We start from the raw sequence: 17,109 nt of genomic DNA, 5'->3' as shown, positions 1-17,109 counted from the left end.
CATTTTGGCAATGAGTTTGTAAACTACAGGCATCAAAGTAATAGGCCTCCAATTTGACATATGGTCACACAGATGTTTTTTGGGCACAAGTTTGACTATGCCATGCTTCCAAGAGTGCGGCAACTGATTTTTTTGCCAGGCAACATTGATCATTTGCAAGAGGACTTCTTTCAAATCATCCCAAAAAGAAATATAAAATTCCACCGTAAGGCCATCCCAGCCAGGGGACTCGTATTTGCTGAGGTGGAACAATGCATTATCAAGTTCTGTGTCAGTAAAAGGTCTCTCCAAGATAAGAGCATCATCCATTTCCACTATTCCAGAAACATATTGGAGGAATTCAGTCCTAGCATCAGTCATTTGATTTGATGGGGAACCAGGAGCGGAGAACAATTTTTGGAAGTAATTTTGGCATTCATCTTGGAGATGAGAGAAAGAGTGTGTCCAAGAGCCATTGAGCTTCCTTACCCTTAGACATGAGTTTTTCTTTCGAGTAGCATGCATGCCCTGGAAAAAGGCTTTTGATGAGCAGCCCTTATCCATGAGGGGCTTCATTCTTGCCCTAATCTGCCATTTGTGCAATTTCCTCTGATCATTAACAGTCAATCTGAGCATGTAATAGGGTATCGTTTTCTGAATCAGAGAGAGGCCTTAACTGAGAAAATTCAGTCAATTGTTGTGTTGTCCTTTTTGCCCATTTAACCTCATTCCTCCATTCAATCATATGCCATTTGCCATACTCCCTAATGACATTCTGCATACGAGAGACAAAACTGTCCCAAGCATAATTCATGTCCTCCTGGGCATGCAAAGGCAAGGGATGAATTGCAAGTCTGATCATTTGCTGGAAATAGTGATGTCGGAAATAAGCCTGATTAATTTGCAATAATCTACTGGAAAGGGGTGGCAAATCATCCAGAGGCATGCCAAGCTGCAAATTCATCCACAATGGGGCATGATCTCACAAGCCCAATGAGAAATCTATAAAGAGATGAGGGCTAAAATCTGCAAATTGTTGTGGGTAAAACAAATACCATCTGTCAAGCCTTGCCCAGTATGTTGTAAGTGCATTATGATGAAAAGTATATCCAGGTACTGACCCTTGGAGAAGCAGCCATAAATCTTGAGCCTGCACAGAAAGAAGCATGGTATCCCATTTCTGCCTTTCCAATGATAGCATATGAGATCTTGAAGTGGTGTTATCTCTTGGTAGAGGGGAATTATTGAAATCTCCACAGATGAATGCATTGGATCTCCATGGATATCTGCATAAAGAATCCCATAATGAAGCCCTCATGGTAGAGGTCTGGGAAGCATAAACTGATGCGAACTCAAAAATATCACCATTGACATTACATTGTATGACCATCCATCTGCCACTGCTGTCATTGAAGGCTAACTGAGGTTCCAGCTCATGTCTAACCAGTATCATACACCTGAGTAGGTACTGGTACCGGCATAATATATATCATAACCGCCAAAATAATCATGATGACCAACCATGGAGTGTTGATTATGTTCTTGCAAACAAACAATATCTGGCTGCATTTTATGTACATAATTCCATAAAAGCCTCCACTTGGAGACATTGCAGAGGCTCTGTACATTATATGTAAAGCACTTAAGTGTTTGGAGCATGAGAGAGGTATATACAGGAAAGTATCAGAATAAAACAAGACATCAGAGAGGCAAAGCCTCTGCCTGCATGGGCTGCATTCCTTCATGATCCATGAAAGACACAGCATTTTTCCCTTCTTTTGAATCACATATGGGGATGCCCTTCTTCAGTACCCCCACCCAATTTTGAAGGATAGGAGCTGAAGTAGAAGCCTGTCCGGGTGAGGGAGAAGAAGCATCCCATTGACGAGATTGAAGGGGGCATTGCTTCAATACAACCACCTTCTTAGGTTGTTGAAAACCATCCTAATCAATCCCTGCAGATTCCTTCATCTTCTCTTTTCCTTTATCTTTTCCTTTTCCAGCAAGTGACTGCACCCGATTGATTGGTTTGGCATTCTTTGCTCCATTTCTATTTGCTGTCTTAGCTTGCAAATTCTCATTCATTTCCCGTGTTTGGGGCGGCATGGCATTGGGAGGGGGCTGATGCAGAACCATTGCAGAACCATTGGGCATTCAGAGGCTAGATGCCCAAACTTGTGGCAGGCAAAACAAGCTCCTGCAAACACGCCCCACTTCAATTCAAAATACTTTTTTCCCAATTGCACTCCCTCAACTTCCACTGCAATAGAAGGAGGGGTAGGTGTATCAGTGTCCCAGAGAATGCAGAACCTGTTACGCTTTCCCAGGGGCCGTGGAGGACAAATGACCTGTCCCAAAGAAGCAGCCAGGCCAAGCAACTCTTCACGCATATAGTCCGGGAAGTTAACAACCTCAACCCATACAGGACAATGATGTCGTATAAGACTTTGATAATCCTTGTTTGGGAATCAGGGCATAGCATGTACCATCTGCTTCTCGTAAAACAAGGGAGAGAACTCAAGAAGCCTCTGCTTGCATGAAGCATCTGATAAATGCACCTCATAGAAGCCTCTGGAAGCAAAATACACTCCTTCTACAAAGCATCCTCCAAGGATGGACTTAATCCACTACGCGACATCACTGGCCACTGGGATTCTTCCTGGAAAGAAAATTATAACCGCACTTTGAGACAACTTCCTGAGAGGATTGACGAGGGACGGCGATTTCAATTTGTATGTGACCTCTGGAACCGGTTTGCCCCATTCCTGTCGTGACTGGTGAAAGTCATCCTTAAGGGTGTCAAACACGTAGTGAGCTTCCACAGTAAGTTCATAATCTTGTGATGCAGGCTCTGATAGGCGACGCTTAGCATCTGTGGGTCTTTCTTTACGAGCATATGTACAAACTTCCAAATTTGAAGGCATGATTGAACTGTGGCAAGACAAGAAGGAAAAAAGGAGCGTACAGGCACGGGACTGTACGGAGAAGTACAGAAAAAACAGCAGATGTGTACGGCCTTGGAGACGAGACTGTACGGAGATGCAGACACGGGACTGTACGGAGGTGCAGACGGGACTGTACGGAACTGCGTGCAGAAACGCGTGCAGATCTGTATGGAGAGGTAAACGGGGCTGTACGAACAGCGTACAGAAACTGTACGGGGGCCGTACAGGTGTACGGAAACCTTGACGAGGCTGAAAGGCACACACACACACACACACTATACTCTCTCTCTCTCTCACACACACACACACACACACACACACACACACACACACACACTTTTTGGGGGGTTGAAAAATTGAGTTGCTTCACACACAGACACACACACACCACATAGAGAAAGAAAGAAAGAAAGATATATTAATGTCCGCGGGAGGCCTCGCGGGCCTATGGGACAAAGTACGGAATCAAGTAGCTCATACAGACCATTGTGGGTCGGGGCAAAGGGCTCACTAAGGCCCTTGTTGAGTACTAAGATGCTATACTAGTACAAAATAGAATAGCAAAGTAAAAATGCAAAATGAGAGTGACATGAAGATAAAAAGTGCTCAGAGCTAGAGTCCCAAGTGCGTGGACCGGCCCTACATATCCAGGCTCCATGATGGCTCTCTAATGAGATGCAAAGAGCTCACGTATTTGCATCTGTTGGGATGTCTCCTGTGGTGGTGGAGGACGTGGTCTCCTCGATCTCTGGATCGGATGGGCTATGTCAAGAGTGATGCCTCGCCTCGGTTGAACTCCCCTAGGGGGATTTGGAGGAGAGGGTAGGTGATACGTAAAATCTGTTTAAACCTAACTTTTTCTTCAATCACGGGCATAGGCACTTGGATTATCCTCCCAGCCAACCTCGGTGGTAGTAAGCTCTCTATATATTTTCGTTACGTGTAGGCCCCTGCTTACCAAATTCCACCAAGCCCCAAAATTCCCTAGATGGATCTAGTATGCCACATGTCTTCATTCTAGGGTTTCTCCTTAATGCATCATTTACCCCTCTCTTGGGATATCATTGAAACCATTGGCCCCTTGGCACATTTCATGCATTTAGGCCCCTTAGCCTTAGATCCACCTAGTCTAGTGCCATGTCACCCTCACCAAGGACCTTGACTTAAATTCTTTCTGATCATTTACGTAAAGCCCAACAAATATAATACAAACATTGATCCTTAAAAGTAAAATGTCGACTGACCCTTCCGAGGTCATGTTGCCTCAACTTGAGCGTAACAGTAGGCCATTCCATATTGGCTATTTCTCAAGGACCCCCTAGCTGAACCTAACCCCCGGGTTGGGCTGGGGGTTTAGCCCAACTTGTGGTTAGAGGACCCTAGGAACTTAGGAACTTGCTGCAAGGTGAGCAGTAGGGGGTGGGATCCGAGAACTGGTGACCGAGGGAGAGAGATCATGAATGCCATAATCTAAGACCTAATGTCTACCTACCACTCTTTTCTACCTTTAATTAATCTTAACCCAAAATTACCGCAAGGGAATGTAGCGAATTAACTCCTTTGTTCAACAATTTTCCAACACTGTGGACAGACTGCTAAAGATCTGTTGACAAATTTCTAATGAAGGTTGCTAATGAATATTTACTAAATTGGACACTCTTCGAAGTCTTCATGTAAAGAGACTTTTGTTGCTGAATATGTTGAGCAACCAGGTCTTCATCGTCCTCTGAGACTCTTTGCCATTGTGTAGCCTTCTCTTCTCTTCCAGTCTCCTCTTGGATAGTGGTTGCTCCTAGTGCTGTTACTATTACCTTTTTCCGTGCATTCAAATCTCCTGGTAGAGTCCGTGGCGTTATTTCAGAGTCTCTTGCCCATGGCAGGAAAGGATCAATGCTAGAGATGTCTATGTTGCTTGTATACATGGGGGATAAAAATAGCTGCCTACTATAAGCATCAAGTCATTTCCTTTCTGACATCCAACCACAAACTGTATATTGGGATCTTCTTTATCACCCTTATTGCGGTGTCCCTTCCTACTGCCACAAGCAAGTCCTGCTTAACCTCTCCCTCAGACTTAGGTCTTATTGTTCCATATCATGGTTATTAAGTGGATTTCTATGGTTCGTTCTCTCCTTCATACTTTCATGTCCCCATACGTAGAAACAACTCAATCCTGCAAGCATATCTTCTCAACTCTCTATTTCGTTTATTGATAGTTCCTCTACATTCCAGATTTTAATCTTGAAGGTCTTAAAATCCCTGTGTACTGTGCTCATATTTGTCATGCTTCATCTTTTTGGTTTTCCAGCAAAATAGCTTTGCCTGCTTGATAAATGTCATTCTTCCTGGTTTTTAACCTATCACTCTCTTTGGCTCTATTATCTTTTTCTCCATATGCATGTGCTTGAAAACCTTTCACTATAATGTGTACACACATTAAAAGTGTTCTGCTATCCAGGCTCTGATATGTGCCGTCGTTCCTAGAAGAAACTGCTAAGGGTCTCGATCAAATCATTTTTGTCTCTTTCTTTCATCCCAACTATTTTGAGATTGAGGGCTTATTCTCTCCTTTGATGTTTCCATTTTATGCATATGCTAATTCCTCCATTTTGATCATTATGGCTGATATTATCTGCTTGTTCCCTCACCCTTTCTGTGAGCCTTTGTGACTTTTTCCAAAGTTGGTGGATACAACCCTGCCACCTTTCCTTTCAAACATGTTTTTCCTGCATAGGCTTCTTATACATCTGTTGTGTCAGCCGCTTTTCCATTGATTGCATACAATAATCTTTGGTCCTAGTAGCTCATGTGATCCTCTATGTAACCTTACTGATCCCAGCAATCTCTTGCCAATTACTACCCTAAACCTTTAACCTCGAGAGTTCTGATAGACACGTTGATAGGATAAAATCTCTATCAAGTTTTTTAGCACTGTATATAGCTGTGGGTAGGCACATAGTTGTACACATCTAGGGTAGGTGTGGGCTTTTGGCATTTGTGGATTTTTCTTTCACAAGCATGATGGACTGATGTATATTTTTTTGAGATAATACAGTATGTTTTGCAGGGACTTCATGGGAAATGATGAAATGCAATGTGGTTGTGCCAGACTTCCAGAGCGAGGGTGTCCAGTGTGTGATCAAGCGAAATGTTTTTGGGGTCATGTGAAGTCAAGTCATGAAGGGTTTTTTTATATTTTCCTGAGTCAATGTGCACTTGCATGTTACAGGAATTTGATATGTTATGGTGTCCATGTCAAAGGGCTTTTCATGTGTGTGTACGGGGTTGCATGCAAGCTTTAATGTGCATGCTAATGTGTGTGGGAATTGTGTGACTAAAGGTCCAAAATGTGCATTTAACGTGATTTGGGGGAAATGTCTTGAGAGTGGTAAAATGTCACTGATGAGGTGGCAAATTAGGCTGAGGTGGCTGGACTGATTAGGAAGGCATCCTGCTCATGCAAAGGTGGCTACGTGATGGATGAAGGGATGCTTCTAGTCGACGAGCTGGACGTAGATGAAGGTGACAGCTTGTAGGAGGATTCGGGAAGGAGTTCGTGGGCACACGCAGGATGATCACGTAAAGAAGGGGAGGAGAACGGGGAAGTTCAGGGGGAGTGGCTGAGGTGAGCAGGATCGTGCAAGAAAGAATGCTTGCTGGAGGGCTGGAGGATGCGCTGAGGGTAATGAAGGATGAGTACGCGAGCTCGGGGGTTGAAGGAGATGAAGGGTGACGGATGTCCAGGAGCTGTTGAGTAGGGAAGGATCGCACAGTAGAAGCCAGGATGAAGATGAGCTTGTGGAGGAGAGCATGCTTGCTGGGAGGATCGCGACTGCAGGAAGCTGATCGTCAGAGCTGCTCACATTTGTGTTTGTCACACTGTGGCCAAGAAGCTGATCAATCCGAAGCTAAAGTCATACGTGCCGGATTTCAAGAGGACCTTCGACCATTTCTGCGTCCACGCAAGTGGCAGAGCTCTGATAGATGAGCTGGAGAAGAGTCTACGGCTAACATTGCACTGGTTAACGGTGTGCCTTGGTGCAGAAGTGTGGTTGAAGGAGAAGTGAGGTGACGGATTCTAGGAGTCTGAGCGTCTCAATTCGTTGTGTGCGATGAAGAGAGCTTGTGAGTAAAGGAAGCTACGGTGATGATTATGTGTACGTGACAGGTGTGGGGAGCTTCTGAGAGCAGTTGATGATGACTAGGAGGCCATCGCGACTGTAGACCTTGGGCGTCAGAGCGAGAGAGGCTATGATGGGATTTCGATCATCCACCGTGTTACCAGTTTTGCTATTGATGAAGACTTAGGGAATTTGCTCGGGAATGCTTGCTAGGGGGACGTGGGCTTGCATGAGATTAAGAGGCCGAAGTCTTTGCTTGAGGTGTCTTCCGTGTGGGCTTGTAGATGATTGATTATGAGCTATTGCTTAGTAAAAGCTTGAGGAATAGCTATGGTATGCTTTTCTGCTGGAGGACTGTTGGCAACATGAAGCTATGAGTGTGGAGTACTCTACGAGCAAGAGAAAGATACAGACGCTGGATGTAGTTGTGTAAGAGCAGAGATGATTGATGCGACCTGCTAGCCAGTCCCTTTCACTGTTTGGTTGTTGACTGCAGCTTTGGGGAGAGTTAAGGAATGCTGGAGCTTGGTGTTTGAGAAGGAGATGCTGAGGAGCAGTTATGATCACGTCAAGAGTTACAAGCTGTTACTCTTGATGGAGGCTTATGAGTCATGGCTGTGGAATTTTAATTGTGGGTTGATGTCTTGAAAAGTCTCAAAGATAACCTTCATGTGGGCTGTGGGTTCTCAGTATTCTGAGGCTGACTGTTTTCTGAGTTTTTTGGGGGGAAGTTCAGTTCTTAGTTGAGTCTGTTTCGGGCTGTGTAGTCTTTCCTTTCTTTCAAAGAGTCTGTGTGTGTTCTAGTCAGATTGTGTGGGAGATTGACTTGTTATTTGTGTGCTCTGGATATCTGCTCTGGAACCTGGTTCATAAGCTCATCATCTACGAGCCCACATTGCAGCTGATCCCTATGAAGTCTCACCTATTTGACGTGGTGAAGTACATAATTCCTGGTTGTCTTTCCATTTTTTCCTTATCAACGTAATGCAAAGCCCTTGTGTAAATGGATGCTTCTTGTGTGTTCTGGAGTGTTGATATGTGCACGTCTAAGAACGTATGTTTATACAATGATCTGGGCCCATTGTTGGCATTGATGTTATCAATAGGGGTGTTGGCAGCTAGTTTCTTAATGTGCATGATGGGTGGTGTGATTTTCAACGTTGTGGGTCACAGTCATGGGTTAAAACAGCATCATCTGTTCTGTTTTCTAAACGTTTCAAACATTAAGTCAGCCTATGCTCATATTGCCAAATGGCTACCGTCTAAACTTCCATTTAAATTTCAGTCCTGGAAGGACTTAGAAGTTATTACACTTGACGAGACTTATTGCATGTGAAAAATGATATATCGAGTGGCACAAATGCTGTGGATAAATGCAAGCCTTACGTCATTCACAGAACAAAATGATAGTGAATCATAGACTTGGCTTGAGAATAGTGGTCTCACCCCCTTATGTGTAGCGTTTGACTCTCTACGATATTATAATGAGTTAAAAGATGGGTCAGAGTTATGAGATTGGTGTGCTCTTCTTTTCTTTTGATCCAACAATAAAGCCTCTTTCTTCCCTATGGTGAACCATAAAAAAAAGGCTGTAACAGGTACTTGCTGGAGATCTGGAACCTGCAATACGGACCCACGAAGCTTTTTTCAGTGTCTGGAAACGGTATGGGTTCACTCCTGAGGGTTTCAATTTGGCTACATCAAGTGTGCAGGTACATCACATGGATTGTTAGTTGTATTTTGTGTGTGCATACTCTGGACTTCAAATTCCACTCTGGCATCTGTTTCAGAAATGCTCACATTCCATGCAGTAAAGTTACTATGTTGGTCTTTATGCAGTCAGGTCAACGAAGTTATCCTCTCCGACCTGAGCTGATTGAAAGTACATACTGGCTGTACAAAGCAACGAGAGATCCCATGTATGTATTCTAAATCTGAATGATTGAAGATAAGAAAAAGAAGCCCTTAAGGCGTGAAGGAAAACATTGATGCTTAGGTCTTATCAAATTTATTGGTGGGTTTGTGGTGCAGGTACCTGGATGTAGGTCGTGATATTGTGGCAAGCATACAATATGGTGCTCGCTGTCCCTGTGGGTATTGCCACGTTGCTGATGTTGAGTCACATGCAAAAGATGATCACATGGAGAGCTTTTTTCTTGCTGAAACTGTATGGTTTAAGTATGCAAGGCAATTGTGTTTTCAATCAGTCAAGAAGAAGATGGAGGGAGATTACTGTGTAGACTGCTTTGCGTGATAAGTGAAAACATTCATAGCTTAAGTTGATATGATTTCCCATTCTGCCAATGTATTGCAAACTTCGTAACTGTGCGTCACTGTTTTTGTAGGTCAAATACCTCTGGCTTCTTTTTGATCTTGCTGTTGGGGGAGAAAACTTGGTGGAAAAAGGCCCTTATCCGTAAGTTTGTGAATTTTGTATCGCTTGAGAGGGTGAATCTAAATCTACTTGAAGCTTTTCTGGTTTGTGAGTGAGTTTTTCCTTTTGATTTATTTGCAAGTTGTTCACTAGAAAATGCCCTTTATTTTTTACTTGTCAAATAATGTCTCAACAGGTACATATTCAGCACAGAAGGGCATTTATTTCCAATGACCCCTGAAATCTCCTTGCCTGCTGAACATTGTACTTACCTTGGGAGCTACTGCACAGATTCTTCCCAAACTGTTGACAGATGGATGGATTCAAACTCTAGTTTCAGGGACTTTAGAGCTATGGGAGGAAATAAGAGTGGTTATAATGAAAGTTGGTGTTATAACTGGTCAGAAGGCTGTGTGAAAGAAGAATCAGATGTGCCTGGAATGTCGAATGTGCAATTGAAGGTCTAGTTTTGAATTATGTTGAGAGCAGCTAGCAGTTTTTAGTGAATTTGTTTGTCTACTATTTTGATGGTGAGTGCATTTTGACTATTAAAGCATTCAAGCACTCAAGGTAATCCCCCCCCCTCCTTTGAAGAAAAGAAAAGAAACAAAAAGAGAAAAAGAGAGAGGAAAAACAAGGCAAACAGGGTAAGCACACCACTCAGCTATAGAGGCTGTCAATTGATGTTTAAGTGTAGAGATACCTCCGAATAACTGGATTATGAACTTATAGAATTGTGCCACTTATAGTCATGTTTTCATTTTAATTTTGCAGAAAAAGAATGAATGAAAGTGAGATGTGTCTCCCACCTCCACGAGCTGCCTGTTCCTGCCACTCTACTAGCTGCACGTGCCTGCCACTGTGCTCCACTAGCTTCTCGTCAATCCATTCCCATGTGCATTCAATTTTTCCTTTTGCAAGTGACTGAGATACTTGTCCATCAATATTCCCTACAAGTTCCAGACACCACCAGTATACCGCTCAATAAGTGACCTTCCCTGTGCTGCAACAGAGCTAAAACAGTGAAGTGATTGCGGCAAAATCAGCATTTCAAAAAGTGTCAGAATTGTCTTATGTAGGCTGAAATATTGGGATGCTCATTGCGCGAGATCAAAAGCTAAAAAAGTCGTAAAGACAGGGAAAGGTGTCTCTTTTGAGCTAATTCATGCTCATACAGTGAAAGGAAGCAAGAGAGAGAAAGAAAGTTTATTAAAGTCTTCGGAAGACCGATGGGTCTATGAGACTATGAAACCCTGGTACAATCAATAAGTCGCCATTTAAGAGGGAGGAAAGAGGGGGGGGGGTTTGGGGGGGGGGGGAGAAACACAAAGAAAGAAAGATGCATTAACGTCTACGGGAGGCCTCGCGGGCCTATGAGACCAATGGAAAGACAAAAGGTAACTCATACAAGCCACTAGGGGTGAAGCAAAGGGCTCACTAAGGCCCTTGCTGAAAGATAAAGTGCTAAGCTAGTGCACAAAGTTAATAGAAATAGCAAAATATCAATAGTGTCAGGTGCTCAGAGCTAACGCTCCTAGTACATGCCCAGGCTCCATATATCCAGGTAACCTAGTGGCTCTTTGATGAGATGTGAGAAGCTCTCGTATTTGTGTCTGTTAAGTTGTCTTGATGCGGTGGAGAGCGTGGTCTCCTCGATCTCTGTATCCGAAGGGCTACATCAAGGGTGACTCCTCCTCTCTGGTGGTCACCTCTGAGGAGGGCTGAGATGGATTGGGAAAGTGGAGAGAGAGAGAGAGAGAGAGAGAGAGAGAGAGAGAGAGAGAGAGAAGTAGAAGTAGAAGTAGAATTTATTAGCGTCCTGGGGGGGCCAAAAAATGACCCATGGGACCCGTCTCGATACAATGTAAAAAGAGTCTCCTCAAGGAGAGGGGTCAGGAGTCTATGAGTTCTTGACGACAGGTAAAAAGACGAGTGACAAAAGATCCCAATGCTGCCGGAGAGGCAGTGAAGAGAATTGATGTCAACTGAGCGGAGTCCCCCAATATCTGCTGGTAGTCCTCCCTGATATGTGCATATCGGGGGCACTGTAGATCTACATGTGCCTCCGTCTCAACTGTCTGCATGTCACAAAGGGTACAAACTCTAGCATGTTTGGGTTGGCGTATCCAAGCTCCCGATGGGTCTATGAGAGAGAGAAAGAAAGAAAGAAAGAAAGTGTATTATTGTCCACTAAAGGCCAAAATGGGCCCATGGGACATCAAGAACTCTGCATACAAGATAGCACAAAATCAACGTGCCACAAAGAAGAGGCATCGTCGAATATCATCTAAGTGCTACGCAATACAATGCAAGTGAAAGTACATAATGTCAAATCTGAGCCTAAATACAAAGTAAACTAGATGCAAGGAAACCGCCCCTGGGTGCAAAATGGGGGGATGAGTACAATATGCCAATGCAAAGATACAAGTCCAGGTGTCACGGAGTCTGAGAACCAAAATAATACTGGAAATCCTATCCATCGACTCTGCCTCCTGCTATGAGAGTACAAATCTGAGCAAAGGTGAGGTGAGGGGCTGGTGGGGCGAGATCTCCATGAGTAAGTCTCCTCCGAAAAGCTGCCATCATCCTGGATCGTCTGGAGATGAAGCGACGAGTACGTCCCCTATGTAACAAGATCCTGCGGCGTCTACAAACCATCTCATATGTACATCCACAGGGTGGAGGCATGTGTCCTGTGTGAGCTCTGACCTCCTCGTGCTCCTCCTGGTCTCTGTCCTCTGGTATAGCGTGTGCCTGAGCTCTATCAGGCTGGGCTCTATCACGCTCCGGTCTGTGCTGATGGTCTCTGAGGTAGTCTCGTCGAAGCATAGTGGCCTCCTTGACATAAAGAGCTAGGCAATGCTGATCCTCGTAGTCCATCACTCGTGTGAGAGAGAGAGAGAGAGAGAGAGAGAGAGAGAGAGAGAGAGAGAGAGAGAGAGAGAGAGAGAGAGGGAGAGAAAGAAAGAAAGAAAGTGTATTATTGTCCACTAAAGGCCAAAATGGGCCCATGGGACATCAAGAACTCTGCGTACAAGATAGCACAAAATCAACGTGCCACAAAGAAGAGGCATCGTCGAATATCATCTAAGTGCTACGCAATACAATGCAAGTGAAAGTACATAATGTCAAATCCGAGCCTAAATACAGAGTAAGCTAGATGCAAGGAAACCGCCCCTGGGTGCAAAATGGGGGGATGAGTACAATATGTCAATGCAAAGATACAAGTCCAGGTGTCACGGAGTCTGAGAACCAAAATAATACTGGAAATCGTGTCCATCGACTCTGCCTCCTGCTATGAGAGTACAAATCTGAGCAAAAGTGAGGTGAGCGGCTGGTGGGACGAGATCTCCATGAGTAAGTCTCCTCCGAAAAGCTGCCATCATCCTGGATCGTCTGGAGATGAAGCGGCGAGTACGTCCCCTATGTAACAAGATCCTGCGGCGTCTACAAACCATCTCATATGTACATCCACAGGGTGGAGGCATGTGTCCTGTGTGAGCTCTGACCTCCTCATGCTCCTCCTGATACCTGTCATCTGGTATAGCGTGTGTCTGAGCTCTATCGGGCTGGGCTCTATCACGCTCCGGTCTGTGCTGATGGTCTCTGAGGTAGTGTCGTCGAAGCATAGTGGCCTCCCTGACATAAAGAGCTAGGCAATGCTGATCCTCATAATCCATCACTCGTGAGAGAGGTCCAAAGCCGTCCGTGAAGAGACAGTGGAATCTCCCTCTGATCTCATAATATAGCGGGCATCTGCAAATGAAGTGCTCCTCTGACTCCACCTCTCCCATGGTGCAACAAGGGCAGATCCTGCTCTCTCGGCCTAGACGCCGTCCATCCTCCATGCGTCGCATCCTACCAGCCTCTATCTCGAGCTGATGCGAAGAGACTCTAAGCTGGCCAAGGGCAATCCTCAGTGAGTGGGACATGTGGATACTGTGTAGCCTGGTGGAATGACAAATCCATCCTTTGTGATCCGAAGGAAGTGGTCACGATATGTGTCCATCTTCGTCGGAAGCTGCGTGGGATAAATCCAAGTGCGGTACGTATGAAGCTGCAGCAAGTCTGCTCTCGTGACCTGACTAAGCTCGTGGCGAGTCAACTCGAGATGAGGGGCATCTATGCTGTATCGGAAGGGAGGCAGTCTATCCATGTCTAGTCCAAGAGATGTGAGCCACCTAGTGAGTCTGAAGTACCAGCAATATCGGGCCCCAGATCGTGCCAACTCCATAGAAGATGCAAGTGCTAACCATGGCAACCGAGCTCTGCCTGCTGCTGAGTCTCCAAACTCCCTAACCCTGTGCAAATACATGACCGACTGAAACGCTGCATCCAATGCAAGGGGAGTAGCTCCAAACTCTGCTAGCATGATCTCGTGCGGAACTGTAGCCTTGGCCCTAATGAGCCGAGAGAACATGATGATCTGTAACCTCTCTACTCGTCTCCAATCTGCAGCGCCAAGGTCTCCTGCCCAGAAAGGAGATGCATACATCGCAGCTGGTCTCACCAATGTGTCAAATAGCAGGGATTTCGTATCGGGATGCTGAAAGTGGGACTGAAAACACTGACGCTCAAGATGAGCCAACGAAGCATACCCTTTACTAATCCTATCTCGTGCTGCATATGTCATGGTAAAGATCGGTCCCCTGAAAACTGCCCCCAAATAAGTGTACTCTCTAACAGGCTCAATGGGCTGTCCGTCATAAGTGAAGCAAAACTCATCCGTGCTGTAGATACGATCAGAGAGAGAGAGAGAGAGTTTATTAAAGTCTTTGGAATACCGATGGGTCTATGAGACTGTGAAAAACTTGATACAATGAGCTGTGGTAGTGAAGCTACTAAATGAGCATCCACACCAATGTAGAATGCAAAAAATGCAAAAAATGAGCATCCTAAGTACAACACTTAGTACAACACACTCATGTCGATAGTCGACTATATATCAATCTCAGCATCATCATCATCATCATCATCATCAGGACATCAGGATGGATGAGGCACTGGAGGCATGAGGTCGTAGCTCTGCGTCTGACCAGGGCCACTGTGACCCCCGTCGGTCGGGGGCTCCGACCCTAAACAAGGAGGGGATGTCTCCAAGTATGATGTGTGTGTCAACCCTCTGTCTGAGCTGTCGGGTCACAGGCTCTGGGTCGCGGTCATGTCGAGGTCTCGTCTCGTGGGGGTCTATGTGATCTGGTTGAAAGAACTCCGTGATAGGGCTTTGAGAGGTATCAGTCGAGGAAGAAGTTTGCTCTTGTCTCCATGCTCGGAGTATCCTCTCGCGCTGTTTAAGCACCTCATGAATGAAACCAGCTAAACACCTCTGGTTTGGGTAGGAGAGGAGAAGGAACCCTATAACTATCTTTGAAGAGGCAGTAGAAACGCCCTCGGATGTGTGTGAAGAGACCTGGAACTGCCCAAGAGAGATCCTCAGCGAGTAGGGTAGGTGAATCTGCGTGTATCCTGGTGGATCAATGAAACCCTCCGTTGTGATATATAAGAAGCGATCTCTGTAGAAGCCCAGCTTCACTAGAAGATCACTCGTGCCCAACCAAGTCCAGAATGTGTGTAGCTGTAGTAGATTCTCACACGGATGACCTAGTTGACCTTATGTGATAGGAGGGGAGAGGCATGAGGTCAGCAATAGAGTGCTGTCACCCCCCCAAGGGTGCAGTCCTGGTACGTCTCTTGCTCGTAGCTCTGCGTTTGGCCAGGGCCACTGTGACCCCCGTCGGTCGGGCTCCGACCCTAAACAAGGAGGAGATGTTCCCAAGTATGATCTGTGAGTCAACCCTCTGTTTGAGCTGTTGGGTCACAGGCTCCGGGTCACGGTCATGTTGAGGCCTCGCCTCGTGGGGGTCTATGTGATCTGGTTGAAAGAACTCCGTGATAGAGCTCTAGGAAGTATCAGTCGGGGAGGAAGTCTGCTCCTGTATCCTATTGCAGTGTCTGAGCATCTCATGAATGAAAGCAGCCAAACATCGCTGGTCTGGGTAGGAGAGAAAATGGACCAAAACCCCAGAACTATCTTTGAAGAGGCAGTAGAAATGCCCTCAGATCTCATAGTAGACAGGACACCTGAAGATGAGATGCTCGTCTGTCTCAACCTCTTGCATGTCACATAGGGTGCATATGCACCTCTCCCTGGGTAACCGCTCCGCTCTTTTGCTCTCAATACGAAGTCTGTGTGAAGAGACCCGGAACTGCTCAAGAGAGATCCTCAGCGAGTGGGGTAGGTGAATCTGCGTATATCTTGGTGGATCGATGAAACCCTCCGCTGTGATATGTGAGAAGTGATCTCTGTAGAAGCCCAACTTCATTGGAAGATCACTCGAGCCCAACCAAGTTCGGAATGTGTGTAGGTGTAGTAGATCCTCACAGATAACCTGGTTGACCTTGTGTGATAGGAGGGGAGAAAAAGGAGCATCCATGCTGTACTAGAAAGGAGGCAGTCTGTGCATGTGGAGCCCGAGTCTTGCAAACCATCTCTCTGTGCGTGCATACTAGCACCTCTTTGAGGAGAGAGAGAGAGAGAGAGAGAGAGAGAGAGAGAGAGAGTTTATTAAAGTGTTCAGAAGACCGATGGGTCTATGAGTGTCATGTGCATGGTGTACCTAGGGTTGGATGGCAGGTTAACGTGGGTTACGGGATAGCATAGGGCTGGATGGCTATTTTTAGCCGAGATCGCTATATATAGAGATTGATTCATATATAGTGCTCGCTTTATATGGAGAGAGCTATTCATAGCATTGTGCTATGTATAGCGGGTTTCCTTCTATATAGAGGGAGGGCCAGTGCTATTGTGTAGATCAGTTGAGCGCTCCTCAATTGATGGATGGGGCTTGGACCCAGGCCGGGACTCTGGCCATCTACATGGCGGATCATAGGTGGTGTATCGAAGGTCCTCTGGACGGGCTCAGGTGGTATGGGACGCCTGGGTTAGATACGGGCCTATGGATGAGTCGAGTTGTAGCCCACGTGCTCGGGGGTGGTTGGGAGGATCGAGGCACTTGCTCTATGATTCTGGTTGTATTGAGGACGAGATTCTAGGTCAGTGATAGGGTCAGATCCTGCGGGGTCGTGTCATTTGGTATCAGAGCCATCCTATCATGATTGAATTCAACGCAAGGTATGCACAAAAGATGTCTTCCAGGTACTTTTTTGAGATTGCTCTTGCAAATCTGAATTTCCGCTCATGTATGGGCTGAATTGTTGGCTGATGATGTGTGCTCATGATTGGGAGAGTTGTGGAAGAAATAGAAGTACATAGGCTGTGCTCTCTCTCGGTTGCTACGTGTTTGGAAATCGTGATTCCCTGAGAAAGGTAGGCGATGAGAAGACTTGATGCTTTCAGCAAGAGATATGAGGATGGATCGTTTCTGACCTATAACTTCCCACGCTTGGGTTGTTGATGTGATTGGCTGTGTGGGGACGCGTGAGAGTGGGCTGGTTAGGGAAAGAATTTGCTCTAGGTTCTCAAGGATGAGATTCCTACCCTAGAGACCTAGATTTGCTGCAGTTGAGAAGTAGGAGAAAAGCGGGACAGGATCTATTAAAAGCGAGACTGTTTTTTGGTTAAAAAGCAAGTTGCTTTTTTGTTTTTCTCTAGCAAGGAAAGCACTTGCTCTAAATCTAGCGCGTTTTGGCTATTTTTGGCTAGCTGGAGAAAAGCGGGACCAGATCTATT

At 45.5% G+C, this 17,109-nt stretch overlaps 1 protein-coding gene across 2 annotated transcripts in view; it reads left to right on the top strand.

Moving 5' to 3' along the window:
- Window positions 1-17,109, top strand: part of LOC147887370 (Glycosyl hydrolase family 47 protein) — a 200,236-nt gene that overhangs the window by 147,351 nt on the left and 35,776 nt on the right. The window contains exons 11-15 of one of the 2 annotated variants that reach the window (XM_087394172.1): window positions 8,644-8,757; window positions 8,885-8,964; window positions 9,077-9,212; window positions 9,391-9,461; window positions 9,616-9,880. In XM_087394172.1, coding sequence (XP_087250298.1) covers window positions 8,644-8,757; window positions 8,885-8,964; window positions 9,077-9,212; window positions 9,391-9,461; window positions 9,616-9,880 — 666 coding nt within the window. Of the gene's footprint in view, window positions 1-8,643; window positions 8,758-8,884; window positions 8,965-9,076; window positions 9,213-9,390; window positions 9,462-9,615; window positions 9,881-17,109 lie in introns of those variants that run through there. The other variant, XM_087394173.1, reaches the window with a different exon arrangement.

This window comes from Dipteris shenzhenensis, chromosome 23, assembly GCF_047967505.1.
Source record: "Dipteris shenzhenensis isolate YYH24624 ecotype China chromosome 23, Dip_SZ_1.0, whole genome shotgun sequence".
In the NCBI taxonomy this organism is placed as follows: Eukaryota; Viridiplantae; Streptophyta; class Polypodiopsida; order Gleicheniales; family Dipteridaceae; genus Dipteris; species Dipteris shenzhenensis.
This window is presented reverse-complemented; position numbering and strand designations above follow the sequence as displayed.